General features: G+C 43.9%; 1 protein-coding gene across 8 annotated transcripts in view; it reads right to left on the bottom strand.

Annotated features, from left to right (window-relative positions):
• Positions 1-19570, bottom strand: part of LOC139260001 (protein unc-80 homolog) — a 501022-nt gene that overhangs the window by 67051 nt on the left and 414401 nt on the right. For 5 of the 8 annotated variants that reach the window (XM_070876044.1, XM_070876038.1, XM_070876039.1 and 2 more), the window contains 5 exons: positions 18219-18484; positions 13529-13663; positions 13100-13183; positions 12460-12598; positions 8784-8880 (listed from right to left, as the gene is read on the bottom strand). In XM_070876044.1, coding sequence (XP_070732145.1) covers positions 8784-8880; positions 12460-12598; positions 13100-13183; positions 13529-13663; positions 18219-18484 — 721 coding nt within the window. The remainder of the gene's footprint in view (positions 1-8783; positions 8881-12459; positions 12599-13099; positions 13184-13528; positions 13664-18218; positions 18485-19570) is intronic. The other 3 variants (XM_070876040.1, XM_070876045.1, XM_070876046.1) reach the window with 1 other exon arrangement.

The following is a 19570-nucleotide window of genomic DNA, read 5'->3' as shown; positions in this document are numbered from 1 at the left end:
TACTTTGAAAGCTGTGGAATGTGGAAGAATAGATTGACTGAATGAGAGATAGCTTGGTGAGGTGCAAGAGCAGGTTATTAGAGAGTTCAAATCCACAAGACCAGGGGCAATCCGAGAGGCGGGAGTGCGTGGTGTCGGAGCGGCCTATAAAAGGCCCAGCAGCAGCGAGAGGCGTACTTGTGCAGCGACAGGGAGAAGGCAAAAAAGCAGAAAGAAACAGAAAGGTGACGTCACAGCCAAGGGGGTAAGTGATTGGCTGGTGATTGGTGAGTAGTTTTTCTTTTTTCTCTTCTATAACAGTGAGTAAACTTTAGCATTGTTGTTGCCTATCTAAGGGTTAAGTCATGGCAGGACAGCTCGGTCACGTGTTATGCTCCTCCTGTACCATGTGGGAACTCAGGGACGACTCCAGTGTCCCTGACGACTACGTGTGCGGGATGTGTATCCGCCTCCAGCTCCTGACAGACGGCGTTGCGGAGTTGGAGCTGAGGGTGGATTCACTCTGGAGCATCTACGATGCTGAGAATGACGTGAGTAGCACGTGTAGCGAGTTGGTCGTACTGCAGGAGAAGGATCAACAGCCAGATAGGGAATGGAAGACCAGCAGGAAGAGCAGTGCAAGGAAGGTAGTGCAGGGGTCCCCTGTGGTCATCCCCCTGCAAAACAGATATACTGCTTTGAGTACTGTTGAGGGGGATAACTCATCAAGGGAGGGCAGCAACAGCCAAGTTCATGGCACCATGGCTGGCTCTGTTGCACAGGAGGGCAGGAAAAAGAGTGGGAGAGCGATAGTGATAGGGGATTCAATTGTAAGAGGAATAGATAGACGTTTCTGCGGCCGCAACCGAGACTCCAGGATGGTATGTTGCCTCCCTGGTGCAAGAGTCAAGGATGTCTCGGAGCGGGTGCAGGACATTCTAAAAAGGGAGGGAGAACAACCAACGACATAGGTAAAAAATGGGATGAGGTCCTACGAAACGAATTTAAGGAGCTAGGAGATAAATTAAAAAGTAGGACCTCAAAAGTAGTAATCTCGGGATTGCTACCAGTGCCACGTGCTAGTCAGAGTAGGAATCGCAGGATAGCGCAGATGAATACGTGGCGTGAGCAGTGGTGCAGCAGGGAGGGATTCAAATTCCTGGGGCACTGGAACCGGTTCTGGGGAAGGTGGGACCAGTACAAACCGGACGGTCTGCACCTGGGCAGGACCGGAACCAATGTCCTGGGGGGAGTGTTTGCTAGTGCTGTTGGGGAGGAGTTAAACTAATATGGCAGGGGGATGGGAACCAATGCAGGGAGACAGAGGGAAACAAAAAGGAGACAAAAGCAAAAGACAGAAAGGAGATGAGTAAAAGTGGAGGGCAGAGAAACCCAAGACAAAGAAAAAAAAGTGCCACTGTACAGCAAAATTCTAAAAGGACAAAGGGTGTTAAAAAAACAAGCCTGAAGGCTTTGTGTCTTAATGCAAGGAGTATCCGTAATAAGGTGGATGAATTAACTGTGCAAATAGATGTTAACAAATATGATGTGATTGGGATTACGGAGACGTGGCTCCAGGATGATCAGGGCTGGGAACTCAACATCCAGGGGTATTCAACATTCAGGAAGGATAGAATAAAAGGAAAAGGAGGTGGGGTAGCATTGCTGGTTAAAGAGGAGATTAATGCAATAGTTAGGAAGGACATTAGCTTGGATGATGTGGAATCTATATGGGTAGAGCTGCAGAATACAAAAGGGCAAAAAACGTTAGTGGGAGTTGTGTACAGACCTCCAAACAGTAGTAGTGATGTTGGGGAGGGCATCAAACAGGAAATTAGGGGTGCATGCAATAAGGGTGCAGCAGTTATAATGGGTGACTTTAATATGCACATAGATTGGGCTAACCAAACTGGAAGCAATACAGTGGAGGAGGATTTCCTGGAGTGCATAAGGGATGGTTTTCTAGACCAATATGTCGAGGAACCAACTAGGGGGGAGGCATCTTAGACTGGGTGTTGGGTGTTGTGTAATGAGAAAGGATTAATTAGCAATCTCGTTGTGCGAGGTCCCTTGGGGAAGAGTGACCATAATATGGTGGAATTCTGCATTAGGATGGAGAATGAAACAGTTAATTCAGAGACCATGGTCCAGAACTTAAAGAAGGGTAACTTTGAAGGTATGAGGCGTGAATTGGCTAGGATTGATTGGCGAATGATATTTAAGGGGTTGACTGTGGATGGGCAATGGCAGACATTTAGAGACCGCATGGATGAACTACAACAATTGTACATTCCTGTCTGGTGTAAAAATAAAAAAGCGAAGGTGGCTCAACCGTAGCTATCAAGGGAAATCAGGGATAGTATTAAAGCCAAGGAAGTGGCATACAAATTGGCCAGAAATAGCAGCGAACCCGGAGACTGGGAGAAATTTAGAACTCAGCAGAGGAGGACAAAGGGTTTGATTAGGGCAGGGAAAATGGAGTACGAGAAGAAGCTTGCAGGGAACATTAAGACGGATTGCAAAAGTTTCTATAGATATGTAAAGAGAAAAAGGTTAGTAAAGACAAACGTAGGTCCCTTGCAGTCAGAATCAGGGGAAGTCATAACGGGGAACAAAGAAATGCCAGACCAATTGAACAAGTACTTTGGTTCGGTATTCACTAAGGAGGACACTAACAACCTTCCGGATATAAGAGGGGTCAGAGGGTCTAGTAAGGAGGAGGAACTGAGGGAAATCCTTATTAGTCGGGAAATTGTGTTGGGGAAATTGATGGGATTAAAGGCCGATAAATCCCCAGGGCCTGATTGACTGCATCCCAGAGTACTTAAGGAGGTGGCCTTGGAAATAGCGGATGCATTGTCAGTCATTTTCCAACATTCCATTGACTCTGGATCAGTTCCTATCGAGTGGAGGGTAGCCAATGGAACCCCACATTTTAAAAAAGGAGGGAGAGAGAAAACAGGGAATTGTAGACCGGTCAGCCTGACATCTGTAGTGGGTAAGATGATGGAATCAATTATTAAGGATGTCATAGCAGCGCATTTGGAAAGAGGTGATATGATAGGTCCAAGTCAGCATGGATTTGTGAAAGGGAAATCATGCTTGACAAATCTTCTGGAATTTTTTGAGGATGTTTCCAGTAGAGTGGACAAAGGAGAACCAGTTGATGTGGTATATTTGGACTTTCAGAAGGCTTTCGACAAGGTCCCACACAAGAGATTAATGTGAAAAGTTAAAGCACATGGGATTGGGGGTAGTGTGCTGACATGGATTGAGAACTGGTTGTCAGACAGGAAGCAAAGAGTAGGAGTAAATGGGTACTTTTCAGAATGGCAGGCGGTGACTAGTGGGATACCGCAAGGTTCTGTGCTGGGGCCCCAGCTGTTTACACTGTACATTAATGATTTAGACGAGGGGATTAAATGTAGTATCTCCAAATTTGCGGATGACACTAAGTTGGCTGGCAGTGTGAGCTGCGAGGAGGATGCTATGAGGCTGCAGAGCGACTTAGATAGGTTAGGTGAGTGGACAAATGCATGGCAGATGAAGTATAATGTGGATAAATGTGAGGTTATCCACTTTGGTGGTTAAAACAGAGAGACAGACTATTATCTGAATGGTGACAGATTAGGAAAAGGGGAGGTGCAACGAGACCTGGGTGTCATGGTACATCAGTCATTGAAGGTTGGCATGCAGGTACAGCAGGCGGTTAAGAAAGCAAATGGCATGTTGGCCTTCATAGCGAGGGGATTTGAGTACAGGGGCAGGGACACAATTGTACAGGGCCTTGATGAGGCCACACCTGGAGTATTGTGTACAGTTTTGGTCTCCTAACCTGAGGAAGGACATTCTTGCTATTGAGGGAGTGCAATGAAGGTTCACCAGACTGATTCCCGGGATGGCGGGACTGACCTATCAAGAAAGACTGGATCAACTGGGCTTGTATTCACTGGAGTTCAGAAGAATGAGAGGGGACCTCATAGAAACGTTTAAAATTCTGATGGGTTTAGACAGGTTAGATGCAGGAAGAATGTTCCCAATGTTGGGGAAGTCCAGAACCAGGGGTCACAGTCTAAGGATAAGGGGTAAGCCATTTAGGACCGAGATGAGGAGAAACTTCTTCACCCAGAGAGTGGTGAACCTGTGGAATTCTCTACCACAGGAAGTTGTTGAGGCCAATTCACTAAATATATTCAAAAAGGAGTTAGATGTAGTCCTTACTACTAGGGGGATCAAGGGATATGACGAGAAAGCAGGAATGGGGTACTGAAGTTGCATGTTCAGCCATGAACTCATTGAATGGCGGTGCAGGTTAGAAGGGCCGAATGGCCTACTCCCGCACCTATTTTCTATGTTTCTATGTCTATGTTTCTATAAATAGTAGCACCTCAAGTGGTTAAGTCCATTAAAAATACTGGGATTTACTAAGAGCTCTAGAATATAAAAATCAGGGTGTAACAGTGAATCTATAAAAATGTTTAGTGAGGAAGTTTACTTAAGTACGACTATAGAGAGTATACAGCATAGATTCACTACAATACTTCCCACTACGAGGAAATACTAATACAAAGAAAGACTTGAAAAATTCAGATGGTTTTCTTTAGAACAGGAAGAGGATTGCATGGTAATTTGACAGAGATAGAATGGGACAGAGTATGTAGAAGCCGACTGTTTCACTCATTAAGGGTCTACAACAAGGGGACATAGATTACAACAGTGACTACACTCCAAAAGTACTTCATTGGCTGTAAAGCGCTTTGAGACGTCCGGTGGTCATGAAAGGCACTATATAAATCCATGTCTTTATTTATTTATTTCTAGATATAATACAAGTTTAAACATGAGCTTTAGGATAGAGATTAAGAGTAACTTCGTTTTTATTTTACACAAAGGATTGCAAGGTTAGATGGGTGGTTAAAAGAAAAGAAATTGGCAACAGGATGGAAAGATGAGATTAGACTGCTCACGTGATGCATACACTGACAAGCATTTGTTGGGCTGAACAGTTTACTATCGTGTTGTAATTTCTGTATCATTTTAAGCAGTAAACAAATAGAGAGGAGAATCCCAACTGGAAACCCATTGGATAGATTTTCAACTTATTGCCCGGGCAATGGAAATCAAGCGGTTTCTATGGCCCTGAAATTCCGGCCTCCCCGGGTTCGTACAGTGTACGGACCCGGGAAGACATCGGAAAAGCCGGTTTTCGACACGCAATGCGCATGCGCCGAAAACCAGCTTTTCTGATCTGACAAGTTTCTGGCTTGCCAGATGGTCGCATCTCGGGGAGAAGGACAGTCCCACTGCAGAGATTGGGCTATTTGCCTATCTCTTGCCCTGTGGATGTCCTTAGAACTTTTGCGCCTGGTAAAAGCAGGCACATAGCCTACTTTTACCAGCGTAAGAGTTTAAAAACATATAAAAATAAAATTAAAAAATACATATTTATGTTAAAAACACTGCCCACTCAGGCAATTTTATTTTAAAACGTAACTAAAACTTTTTTAAAAACTCGGCAAATATTTTTTTTTTCAAAAACATTTCTATCATTTTTAATTTCTATAATGTATTTATGTGAGGTGTTTTTTTAAAGTTTTATGTCGTGTTTGGGGGTGTTTCTCATTCATAGTAATAGGAATTTCGGACCTACGAAACTCCTATTACTATGAATGAGAAAATATTTTATTGTGATTGGGTGTCCAGGCCCATGTGATTCCTACGGACATCCCAACGTGAACGCACTCCGTTGCGGAAGAAGAGGTGGCCTCAGGACAAGGATCTCTGGTGAGGGTTTGACCAAAAGTAAGTGTGCATCTTTTCTCCTATTTTTAGTCGAACGCCTATGGGAAGAAGAAACCGGGATTTCTGCTCCTATAATTGGTGACTGATCTGCAAGGCCAGTTTTATACCCAGGTGACAAGTTGAAAATGGGTAACTATGGTGGCCATTCAGAGGGCATGAAATCAGTTTGCAAAAGTGGCAACAGCCAATAAAAAAGGAAAAATAGACAAAAATAACGGTAGCACCGAGACATCTTGGATTGATTAATATTCAGCATATATCAAGAAATGGGATGTATGACTTCACCAAGTCATTACTGTTTCATTTACATGCCCTGGCAAAAAGCAGGTGCCGTCTGATGGAAATAATGGTGGTAAATTGGGTAGGGACCGAAGAGAGCAGGGATCCAATGTAACACATACCAGCCCATTACCTTCTCCCACCTGCTGAATTAGCACCCTAAAATCAGGCACGGCATGGCAGAAAAATCTAGGTGATAGTACTGGACGCTATTCAGGTTGCCTCTCATTGTTTGTGTCAATTGCACACAGCTTCAGGTTCTGCTTCAATCAATTCTTAAAATGCTTGGGAAATCTTTTGTCATCCATTTAAACAACATATCCTGTCCAGCAGAGCTCTGCTTTATCAGCATTCCCTCAATGCTCTTTGATTTACTATGCTTCAGCACCTTGTATTTGATAATATAATATGCACGATGAATACAAAATGGCAAAATTAATATGAAACTCATCACGCTCTTTATTATCGTGGCAATAGTTTGGCTTTCAGATGTAAGCAAGCATTTCTTGGTCACTGATAGCAATGCTCCACACCATGTTTCCCAGGTAGGTGAAGTTTGTTACAGTATTCAATTTAGTATTGTTGAATGAGAGGAATCATTTCAGATAAAGGCCCAAATTTTGCAGGAGCGGGGCATCTCACGGTATCCCAGTTAGTTAGCCTTATTCATACACATTTAGGTTTTAAAATGATTTGCTAGATGTGCAATATGATAACAGCGCAGCGAGGGCAACAGTACCTTAACCAATGAGATTTAAGGATTGAGAAATAAACAGAGGAAGGATTGAGAAGGAGGTTGAATTAGAGTAGTGAATTCAATGTCAAATCAGGTAAAAGAACGAGAAATATTGGGCTCAAGTTTCGGCTCGAGTTGCTCCTATATTTTTGGAGCAACTAGTTTAGAATGCAGTATCTTAGAAATTGCAATTCTTGGCATTTAGTTTGCTCCAATTCTAGTGAGTTAGAATAGTTTTGTTTTAGAACTGTTTTTTTTTCAAAAGGGGGCATTACCAGCCACTTAATCCTGTTTTGCAAGTTTAGGCAGTGAAAACTTACTCCAAACTAACTTAGAATGGAGTAAGTGTCGATTTTTGTACGCTCAGAAAAACCTTGCCTACACTTATAAATTAGGCACAGGGAACGAGAGATGGGGGGGTGAAGGGAAGTTTACAAGCATTAAACACTTCATTTTTATAAATAAAGGGCCATCATCAATAATAAATGATAAATAAATCAATAATTCAACCAATAAATCAATCAAAAAAAATTAAAAGATTAAAAAATAATTAAAAAATCAATCAATAAATAAAAAATTTAAAGTTTCTACTCACCGACTGCACCAGGAGCCCCCCCAGGAGATGTTGGTCGGGCGGGCCCCGCCCGCCACCCAGGACTTCGGGCAGGCCCCGCCACTGCCGAGGATGCCACTTCAGGCGGGGCCCGCCCCCAGGAGAAGCTGGACCGCCGCCCAGGACTTCGGGCAGGCCCCGTCACTGCCGAGGATGCCACTTCAGGCGGGGCCCGCCCCCAGGAGAAGCTGGACCACCACCCAGGACTCCGGACGGGGCCCGCCCCCAGCAAGATGCAGGGCAGGCGGGCCCCACCGCCGACGAGGAGTTCGGGCGAGACCTGCCCCCAGGAGATGCCGGGCGGGCCGCCGCGGAAGAGGTAAGTGCTGTCAGGCCACTCGGCCCGGGATAGGGGCGACGTCCCTTCGGCCAGGGATAGGGTCGTAGCCCGGAGACAGAACGCGCTGGGAGGGCCAGGAGCTACTGTGCACGCGTGCAGCTGCCAGCACTGTTTTTGGCGCAGGGCTGTAAACTCCGCCTCCAGCAGCTCCTGCTGCGCCGGGCCGATCTGGAAACGGGCCGACAGATATCGGAGAATCGCGAGGTAAGTATTCGGCGCAATTTCTGTTCTACAAATTAGGAGGGCCTCTCCGATGTGCGCCGTTCTAGTGGGAGCCTAAAACTTGAGCCCATTGAGAGTAAAATAAAGATTGGATTGAGAGGGAAAAAAAGAGACAGAAAGGAAAAGAAAGGCATTTAAGACATTTTTAAAATCTCCTAGAACAATTCATAACTTGAAGGACTGAGACTCCACACTTTCTGGGAAAGAGAGAATAATTGGCAGCCATTAACAACATTGTTAAAAGGGTACTTATGCTGTTAATTACTAGACTTAGCTTCTTGTGCCATGTTCAATGGGCAATTAATGTGCAAATACAGCAACTTCAAAAGCGCAAGATATTATTTTCAAGATGCTAATGGCAGAGCAGTACAAAACGGTCAGCAACTTCTGGCAATTTGCGGGGTATCTCTTTCTTGCCACAAGTTGCTGGCTGATTTGTGTAATAATAATGATGTGCTTCGTTCAGATGCCTTTATTTTTCCCCAGCAAAATCTAGGCCACTGTTTACTGGGTGCCCGTTGGCATATCACTTCTCTTTTATTTAGCTGAACAGTAAGTTCATAATTCATCACTACTGCTACAAATCTGTCTACTTTTCTCCTCCTTTGTCAACCTGACAGATGTATAACTTACCTAGATATGTTATATACTTCATTTTACATTTTATATTCAATCATTTTATATCATCAACAAAGTGTGTATCTTTTTTGTTCTATATTAGGCAGCATTACCAAACACAGACACACAAGGACATTTATGGAAGAACTCAGTTACTGCTTTCCACATTAATTTCTTAAATAATAATCCAGTACCTTCGAAGTGATTCTGGAGCATATGCAACTAGAGTAACACACAGTTTGATAGATTCACTGATAGAGAAGGCAAGATCTTCATTTCCATAGCAGAAATCTAGAAGTACATGAAAGATAATTATACAGTTTACAGTAGATTTTTTTTTCTAGTGTTCATTTCATATGGGTTAATGACTTTATTAAAATAAGAGAGAAACTTCTAATTTTGCTAATTTGCCCAACACAATTTCAATCAATTTGAGATTTGGGAATGAAAAAATGGGAGAATGCTTGTTTTACTCTACAATTAAAATGCCCTAACAATCCACGTCCACGAAAGTTACATGTTTCAATGCTGCGTGTTGCCACCCCACCCCCCACCCCCCACCCCAATGACATCTTTAGTGGTGTTACCTGAAATCCGCAGTCATATATCAAGGATTCGGTACCTAACCCCAACACGATTGAATTGCAGAGAGGCAAGCAGCTGCTGCTTAAGCTCGTGCCTCCAACGCTATTCAAAAGTGTACAGTGCGAGTCCATTCTGTAGCAGTCAGAAGATTAGTGGCAATGGCCCGTAATTTGCAGTCCTGTTGATGGCAAACTGGCAGTTTTTGTCGTCATTTCCCCTTTGAAACTGACTGACTGCAACTTCTAGATTTGGCGCATGTGCAGCCTAATGCAGAAATCCTGAAGTTGCAGTCTGTAATTCACTGCTCCTCCACAGACTGTGCTATGGGCTGTAGTGATACCCGCCCTCCTATATGGCTCAGAGACGTGGACCATATACAGTAGGCACCTCAAATCGCTGGAGAAATACCACCAGCGATGTCTCCGCAAGATCCTGCAAATCCCCTGGAAGGACAGATGCACCAATGTCAGTGTTCTCAATCAGGCCAACATCCCCAGCATCGAAGCGCTGACCACACTCAACCAGCTCCGTTGGGCAAGCCACACTGTTCGCATGCCCGACACAAGACTCCCAAAGCAAGTGCTCTACTCAGAACTCCTACACGGCAAGCGAGCCCCAGGTGGGCAGAGGAAACGTTTCAAGGACACCCTCAAAGCCTCCTTGATCAAGTGCAACATCTCTATTGCCACCTGGGAGTCCCTGGCCAAAGACCGCCCCAAGTGGAGGAAGAGTACCCGGGAGGGCGTTGAGCACCTCGAGTCTCGTCGCCGAGTGCATGCAGCAAACAGGTGCGGGCAGCAGAAGGAGCGTGCAGCAAACTAGACTCCCCACCTACCCTTTCCTCCAACGACTGTCTGTCCCACCTGCGGCAGGGACTGTAATTCCCGTATTGGACTGTTCAGTCACCGAGAACTCACTTTTGGAGTGGAAGCAAGTCTTCCTCGATTTCGAGGGACTGCCTATGATGATGATAACAGTCTGTGCTGTGCCCCCCTCTCTTCTCCCCCTCACCCCACCCCACGCACAGAGCCAGAAATCAGTGAAATCTCTCAAATCATGGAAACTGACGAAAACCGATTCTTCTGCAGTAATTACGCAGTTAAATTCCCCACTGAAAGTTAGACCCTTTTGGATTAGGTGTAACTGGGGTTTCAACAGCGTATAGACTGCTAAACAAAGGTTATGTCTCTGAAAAACTAATTTTAATTTTGTGCAGTGTCAAATTTATCCATTTAATAAATATTAAAATTTAATAAACTTAAATTTTAATTTTAATTTTTAAAAGTTCCTCATCTTTATTTCAGGTTTGCCTTTCCCCATGTGAGAGTCCCAATCTTTGTTTTGCTCTCTCTTAACATTTTTTTAAAGTTAGAATTTTAGGAGTTTACCCACTTCCAGGTTCGTTGTCTTTGAGAGTTGTGCGTTTTGATTGGCTGCTAAGATAGCTTGTTGACATCACAGCAGCTCTTCGCTAGGAATCCCCATTAACTTCCATTGATTTGAATTACAGGTCAGAAAACCCAAAATTCTCGACACAGAGATCGCGGGAATTTTGTGTGAAGCTTATTTCGGGGTCAGGGGCAAATGCGTTTGCAAATTCTGGGCCAATAGGTTTAATAATTTTATAGTGCGTCGAGCTGCTCACCATGCTGTCAGGTGTACAATACGGTGTGTCAGGACCAGCAGATCAGTTGACTTCCTGAATGCAAATTTTGCTAATTCTCTATTTCAATTTATAGCAGGTCAAGTGCTCAAATACTGAGAAGATGAGCTGATCCTGATGCCGAGTGAGTCTACAGACCTATTTCAAGCTCTAATTCACACTGTGTAGCAGCACTATGTTGTATGGACAATTCAAAACACTGGCAATGCTGCTTGTGAAGAGTTTCTGGTTGGTGTCCTCCTAATGACGATTCAAACCCACACTTGTCAGTGGTCAAATGTCAAATCAATCGTTATCCTTTTTTTGTGGTGTGGAGGGCGGCGGGGGGTAGAAGATAACCTCAATTTTTGAGGTCGGGTTGACTCCAAGATGATAAGGCTGGCAATAGATGACCGGAACCAAGTCAGCCCTCTGTGGTAGACAAGGGCCGCAATTTCCCCTACCTGAACGGGGTTAAGGTGGGAGATGAACCCACACCTACGATGATCGCGGCCAAAAATAAGACCAGGACCATTTTAACAGCGGGCCCACTCGTAGGGCTGGGAAGATTCTGGTCAAGGTAACTCAAACACAGAGCTAGACAGGGCTGAAGTACTTCAACGTCATTGTTGATAATTGACCAGCCTGGAACATTTATGGACTTGGAGGAATACCCCTGGGATTTTTCCTACTTTACTCCAGATAATACTTCAACCCAATGGCTAAAGGGAGATGAGGACTGCTGAATACAGAAGGCAAGTGCCTTTCCACTTACCTGGTGGATCTAGCTTCACCAACCCACCCGCGATCGGACACCTGCTCCAGCCTGCCGAACTCTCCCCCTGACCTCCCCCACGAGGCCTCCAATCACCCCATCGAGGCCTCCAATCTCTCACCTAACCCCCGGCCTCGAGCCACCAATATCCCACCTCCCTCCCTCCTCTCTGCTCTGCTCCCTGGTTGCAGGCTGGTGCCGAAGACCTACCCTCCTGACAGCCAGCCAGCCGCTCAATCTGGCTAGCTGCGACTGGGAAACGGAGACTGGATCGTGGTGCTAAATTTGGCAGGGCCTGAGGGAAACTCAATCCAGAACCCCTGCTCCCTCCCCGCCTCTGAGTAAAAATCCAGCCTGAAGTGTCTGATCCTACAATTAACAAATTAGCTTGTGCAGCTAAAATAAGGTTAATAGTTAGACAGTAGCTGATCATTTTAATTAGAAAATGCAGCAAGTATGCTTGTAGTAGCTAATGAGAAGCTAAGGAAATACAGACAAGAATATAATGCTACTCGGTGAAAGAGGAACCTGGGAATAAACTCTGCCAATAAGTAAAGCCAAGCAATAAATTTAATCTGAGAGACTCAAATAATCTGAGTGCATTACTACATTTCATAGTATCACAGTTAAATTATGATGCTGGGCAAAAAACTTTGATCAGGTGCTTCCATACTGCTAAATGATACTTCTCTTCCAGAAAAAAATAGATTACAACATTATGTATTAAAAATTGTCACAAGTTTGCCCCGTACCACAATTTATTAAATATGACTATTCTCAGCAGAAATAATCATATAATGCCACAATGCACTGCAACATATTTTCTTGCTACAAGTATTTGGTAATTGCTAAATTTCATTAAGATTACCTAGTGATTTTAGTGGTTTCTCAGCTTTTACCAATTCCAACACGTCCAATGTATCTTGTGTATCGCCCTCCAAAGACACCAAAAGGTCAAACAGACATTGAGAAGACACACCTTTGGATAATTCATTGGTTGTAACATCCTAAATACAAAAGCCAAATACAGGTTTCCTTTTATGCAAATTTAGGTTTTCAACACAGACTTTAATCTTCCTATACAAAGTATTATTCCATTTAAATTCTTACATGAAGGCTTTGTCAATCATTCAATGACTAGTTGTGCCATACAGAAGGAAGTTCCCTGGTTCAATGATATGTATCTGATCTCAGCCACAACAGTGGTAGGTTGCTACAATAGGTATCTGCATCCCTGTGTTAGGAGAAAATTGGCTAGGTTCTCTCTCCGATCACTATTCAGTAATCCTGGATGAAAATGTACATCTGCAAATATCATCTGAGGATACGATCAAGCTTAGCTATGAGGCCCTTGCAGTTGACTAGTTTGCCAACATTCACAGTGCAGCTCATGCATGAAGAATCACCAGTCAGGTGTCTGACACCTGTGAAACTGAACCTGAATCTTCAGGAAAAGAGGGGAGAAAAATGGCTCATAAAAGGACTAAACACTGGAACCAATTACTTACACATTTATTTGATTGAATGAAAATGGACAGTCCATTGGAGGCTGGCTTTGTAAGATTTTGTTCTTGGAGACTAGTGATGTTCCTCTATCAACACAAGGCATAGTTAGCAGCCTGTTTATGCATGAACAAAACCCATCACTAGTATAGCTGACAGATTCAAGTGCCAGCCAGCTCTGCTTTGTGAGCCCAACATCAAATGGTGAGAAGAAAAATCTAATTATTACTCTGCTGGACTACAACATTATATTTTCTAGTATCAATAGCTGTACTGTAGTTGCATAAAATATTTTGATCACAATCATCTGGGATAGTATCTAAAAACTTTCAAAAATAATACTTTGGCCTCAGAGTATTTAAAGGCAGATTTGAATTAACATTTTGGGGGAGAAGGGAAAGGGATGGCACTCAAAGTGATTGTAGTTTGCTTACTGAGAACTCCAGCAATGGTGCCACACTCGCAAATAACTGGAGAATAAATGGCTTTCGATGCAAAATGTAAAACTGTCGACACGCAAACTCAATTGCTTGGCGTAGCAGTGGGTTGCTTTCATAATCAGCATAGACCTATAGGAGGGAAAATTGGAACACAATGTAAAAAGCATATATTTTATACTGTATATGAATAATTAATTTAGGTTTTAAAGATTTGAACACAATGTAAAAAGCATATATATTTTATATTGTATATGAATAACTCATTTAGGTTTTGCAGATTTGAATAGCACAGTAAGAATAGACCATATCATTAAAAATTCTCCAATTATTTTATTTCAATTCCCATGCACGATTATGGAAAGGAAAGATAATTTCTGTCCAATACACTCTTTCTTTATTCTTGAGACGATTGCAGAAAGAAAGATTTTCATTTATATAGCGTCTTTTACAACCTCAGGACATCCCAAAGCGCTTTACATCCAAAGAAGTACTTTTTGAAGTGTAGTCACTGTTGTAATGTAGGAAACACGACAGCCAAATTGCGCACAGACAATTGTGCAAAGCCCCCACATCCAGTGGCAAATAACATTTGCGCCACACAAGTGCTAGGCAATGACCATCTTCAACAAGAGACAGTCTAACCACCTCCCCTTGAAATTCAACAGGATTACCATAGTCGAATCCCTCACCATCAATATCCTGGGGGTTACCATTGACCAGAAACTTAACTGGACCAACCACATAAATACTGTAGCTACAAGAGCAGGTCAGATGCTGGGTATTCTGTGACAAGTAGCTCACCGCCTGACTCCCCAAAGCCTTTCCACCATCTACAAGGCACAAGTCAGGAGTGTGATGTAATTGATGCAAGTATAATCCATTTCCCTGGATGAGTGCAGCTCCAACACTCAAGAAGCTTGATACCATCCAGAACAAAGCAGCCTGCTTGGTTGGCACCCAATCTACTACTTTAAACATTCACTCCCTCTACCATTTACAAGATGCACTGCAGCAATTTGCCAAGGCTTCTTCGACAGCACCTCCCAAAACCTCAACCTCTTCCACCCAGAAGGACAAGGGCAGCAGGTGCATGGGAACACCACCATCTGTAAGTTTTCCCTCCAAGTCACACACAATCCTGACTTGGAAATATATTGCCATTCTTTCATCGTCACTGAGTCAAAATCCTGGAACTCACTCCCTAACAACATTGTGGGGGTACCTTCACGATAAGGACTGCAGTGGTTCAGGATGGCAGCTCACCAACACCTTCTCAAGGGCAATTAGGGATGGGCAATAAAGGCTGACCTTGCCAGCGATGCCCAAATCCCCAAATGAATTTTTAAAAACTTTGCTGCACTCAATCCCTACCCCAACTATTCCCTTTAAATAAGCCCACAGCTTCCCTTTGTGGCTCCCTAAGCATTCTTTGAAGGGCCCAATAAGGCACCTGTCGCTGCCTCTATGAACAGCAACCCCAACTGCCCCATTCTCCTCTCACCCCATTTTTTTTGCCCACCTTGCCTGCTGGAGTCTAAACGCCCCAAGCTCTTTCCTGTCCCATCTTCCCACCCTCACCATCAGCTTGAAATCTGCCAGTGGATCAGTAATCATCACATGCTCCGCATTTCCCTCTGTAATGTCTATTTACTCACAATCAAGGCCCTTGTCATCCACAACCTTATTGTGGATGATTGCATTGACCTCTTGGCACACGAATGGTGACACTTTCCCTTTAATGAAGCCTCCCTGCCTGGCTATTTTTTTCCACCACTGCCTCACCCAAGCCACCACGGTGGTGGGGTGGCCCCATCATCAAGTCATATCTTGGTCTCTCTCTCTCTTCACTCCTCTGATACATTCTCCTGCCTCGAGTACCTAACCTTTTTCAACCCCTCTCACTTCTTTAAATTCCTTGTTGTCTACCTTACCCCCAAACCCCACCCTGAGTTTTATCCAAAGGAAGTCTCCATCCTTTCCTCCTTCAATCTCTGCACTGAGCACTTCCTCATCCTTGATATTTCAATCTCCATCTTAGCTCCTCTTGCCCTCTCTCCTCTGGATTCATTGCCATCATATCCTCCATAAACCTTTCCCTCCCATATTTACTGCCACCCTCTCCATCTGATCTTCTCCTGTGGCCTATCCCATGGTCTTGATCACAGGCAAGGCCCTCTCCAAACCAATGTCTTGTATCCCTCAACAACCACATCCCTCTATATCTTTGCAACCCCACTTCCTTCTGCAAAAAAATCGCCTGCAAGGAACATATTACTGCACTTTCAACATCACAACTATCTAGCCTTTGATACCAGCTCTTCGAAAGAGATAGCCAATTATTCACACTCCCTCACTCTTTCGCCTAGACTTCCAAATGTCTCCTTTTCAAGTAGATATCCAATTCCCCAATGAAAATTACAATTGAATTTGCTTCCAACATCTTTTCAGGCATTGCATTCCAGGTTATAACAAGTCAACGCATTAAAATAATTCTGCTCATCAGGTTCTTTTGCCAATTGTCTTACATTGCTGTCCTCTGGCTACCGATCATACTCTCTCCCATCCTGCTTGATTCTCCTTGTAAGACCCCCATATTCGCACTCTCAAGATAAGGGGTGTAGCCTTGAGCGTATCTAAAGCACGACTGGTTTAGCCATCCAGATCTGGTTGGATCATCTGGAACTCTGCTGCCCATATCCTATCCTACACCAAGTCCCTCTCATCCATCACCCCTGTCCTCGCTGTCCTATTCTGACAATAACTCCTGGTCCTCAATGTTTCAAATGTAAAATTGCTATCATTGTGTTTTATTATCTTCATGGCCTTGTCTGTCTCTAAATCTCCTCCAGCCCTACAACCCCCTCTCCCCAAACTCTACATTCCTCTGACCCCAGCCTCTTGTGCAACCCCGCTCTCTTTTTCCTATCATTGGCTGCCATCCTTTTTGACATCTAGGCCCCATGCCCTGGAACTCACTCCCTAAACCCCTCCGCTTCCTGACCTCCACCTCCTCCTAAAAGAACCTCCTTAAAACCTCTTACTCCAAGCTTTTGGTCACCTCCCTCTGGTTCTCCCCCACCCCCACCTCCCACTCCATCCCCCATATCACTCAGCATCCTTATTTTTTATTGTGCATTGGGATGTTTTTCTATGTTAAAGACACTACATAAATTTAAGTAATTGTGGTTGTTATGTATGCAACCCTATGTAACCAGTATTGTACCACCATCAGTGGGCGTACCTGTTGGAGTCCCAAGGGATCTCCCATGCTGCACAGGCACTCTGGAGTTGGAATAAAGGAACTAAGGTCACACTTACTCACGTCTACAGTACTCAGTTACATTACTTTATTATGAACGTAACAACTGGCAATGAGATAACGAACCATCATGCGAAAATGCAGAGAACTGTTGGTATCCTGGAGAAATTCTCAGAAGGGGTCAATTGGGAGGCCTTCCTGGAGCGACTCGACCAATACTTCATGGCCAACGAGCTGGAAGGGGATGAGAATGCTGCCAAACGAAGGGCGATCCTCCTTACCGCCTGCGGGGCAACAACCTATGGTCTCATGAAGAATCTTCTTGCTCCGGTGAAACCAACAACCAAATCGTATGAAGAACTGTGTACGCTTGTCCGGGAGCACCTAAATCTGAAGGAGAGCGTTCTGATGGTGGGGCATCGATTTTACACATGTCAACGGTCTGAAGGCCAGGAAGTGGCGAGCTACATCGCCGAACTAAGGCGCCTTGCAGGACATTGCGAATTCGATGGATTCCTGGAACAAATGCTAAGAGACTTTTTTGTGCTTGGCATTGGCCATGAGGTTATCCTTCGCAAACTATTGACTGTTGAAACACTGAACCTGAGCAAAGCCATAACGATAGCCCAGGCACTTATGTCCACCAGCGATAACGCCGAACAAATTTCGCAGCATAAAGAGGTTTCGGCAAGTACTGTACACAAAGTAACATCGTTTTCAGGCAGGAATGTATATGGCAGAACGTACACGCCTGCAGTTGCACGACCTCAGATGACCCAGAGTCCGCCATCAAATGTTAACGCGAGGCAGTTAACAACTTGTTGGTGCTGCGGAGGTGATCATCGTGCCCATCAATGCCGCTTCAAACACTATGTGTGCAAAGGCTGTGGAACAATGAGACACCTCCAGCGAATGTGCAGACGAGCTGCAAACCCTGCAAACCACCACACTGCAGAGGAAGATCGATCCATGGCGGATCAAACTGAACTCACCTACACCTGCATTTGTACCGAGACGATCAACTAGGAAGCGAAAGGCCCTAGATCGCCTCACCTTGTAAATAGGTGTACTATTGACTTTGGGAGGGAGTGATGTTATGTATTCAATCCTATGTAACCAGTATTGTACTGCCACCAGAGGGCGAACCTGTTGGGAGTCCCAAGGGATGCAGGGAGCACTGTATATAAGCAGGCCTCTCATGCTGTACAGGCACTCTGGAGTTGGAATAAAGGAACTAAGGTCACACTTACTCATGTCTACAGTACTCAGTTACATTACTTTATTATGAACGCAACAGTGGTTGTCTCCATCCTCCAGTTAAGCAGTATGCCAGAGGAAATGGAGCTGAAACAAAATAACATTTGTTTCAGGCCAAAATAAGTTTGGGATAGAGATTGAACTTGTGGAGGGTACCTGAACACTTACTTGAAGCATGGAAGGAAGGATCCACTGATAACCACTCAATGAGAAGAGATGGTTGAAGTGCACTGCAGTATTGATAGCTGTAGCAGCATATTGTCGAAGCAATGCACTGTCCTCTGGATGAAGAATTAAAGCCCCATTAAACACATTTAGGAAGAGCATGATCTCATCTCCCCAGGGAAATTCACTGGGCATGCCCAAAAACATCTCCTCCAACAGCTTGATCCACATACTCTTGTGAAGAGTATCAAGTCCAAATAGTTCTTTACCTGACAAAACAATGAAATATTTCACCTTGATGTCCAACAGCTCATCATAAAGACTCCTATTTTATTTCAAACTTCTGAACTGTTATAATTAGAAAGTATGAAGAATTTAATCTATCCAGATGTACATGAAACATAACTGAAAACAGTCCATCAATTTAATTAAAAAATAATTAATTCCCAGACGATAGGCATTTAAAGATTATTGGTATTTAAGCACCTATTATTACTTTGATTTACAGAAAATAAAATTGTAGTTCATGATCACAGGTAAACATGTTGGATAATGCATACATATAGTTGATAGTGTATATGTCGTCACCATTAGAACACACATTATGCTTTCAGTAACTTAAGTGAATTTGAACACTGAAACATATAGTAGGTTATTTCCATGTAACAATGAAATAAGAGTACAAATAGGGCAGTTGTACGATATGGATGTGTAAGGCTTGCCACCAGTAAGAAATAGTTATGGAACCTGCTATTCTCCAAGGAACCAATTTAAATTTTCTGACAATAGAATAGAAAGCATTGAATCCTACAGTGAGGTAGAACCAAAATGAAACGTAAACAGTAAAAAAGATACTGAAACCACCGTAACCCCTGCTGTGAACTCACATAGCTGCCGTTCTGATCCACCAATCAAGTGACTCCACGTGTTCAAAATACAACATTTCTTTTTTAAATACTTTTTCTGAGTGGTGTGAAAATAAAATCTCTATGTTTCCCCTTTTGCACTGACTCTGGTTCATAAAAGCCAAAACTAAGAGGGGGTGCCAATTTCTACCAACAGCCCCCTGATTAACAAAATCTCATCATCATCATCATGGGCAGTCCCTCGGAATTGAGCAAGACTTGCTTCCACTCTTAAAATGAGTCCTTAGGTGGCTGAATACGAGAACCACAGCCCCTGTCACAGGTGAGACAGATAGTCGTTGAGGGAAAGGGTGGGTGGGATAGGTTTGCCGCACACTCTTTCCGCTGCCTGCGCTTGATTCCTGCATGCTCTCGGCGATGAGACTTGAGGTGCTCAGTGCCCTCCCGGATGCACTTCCTCCACTTAGGGCGGTCTTTGCCTAGGGACTC

This window comes from Pristiophorus japonicus, chromosome 3 (assembly GCF_044704955.1).
Source record: "Pristiophorus japonicus isolate sPriJap1 chromosome 3, sPriJap1.hap1, whole genome shotgun sequence".
NCBI classification, from domain to species: Eukaryota; Metazoa; Chordata; class Chondrichthyes; family Pristiophoridae; genus Pristiophorus; species Pristiophorus japonicus.
This window is presented reverse-complemented; position numbering and strand designations above follow the sequence as displayed.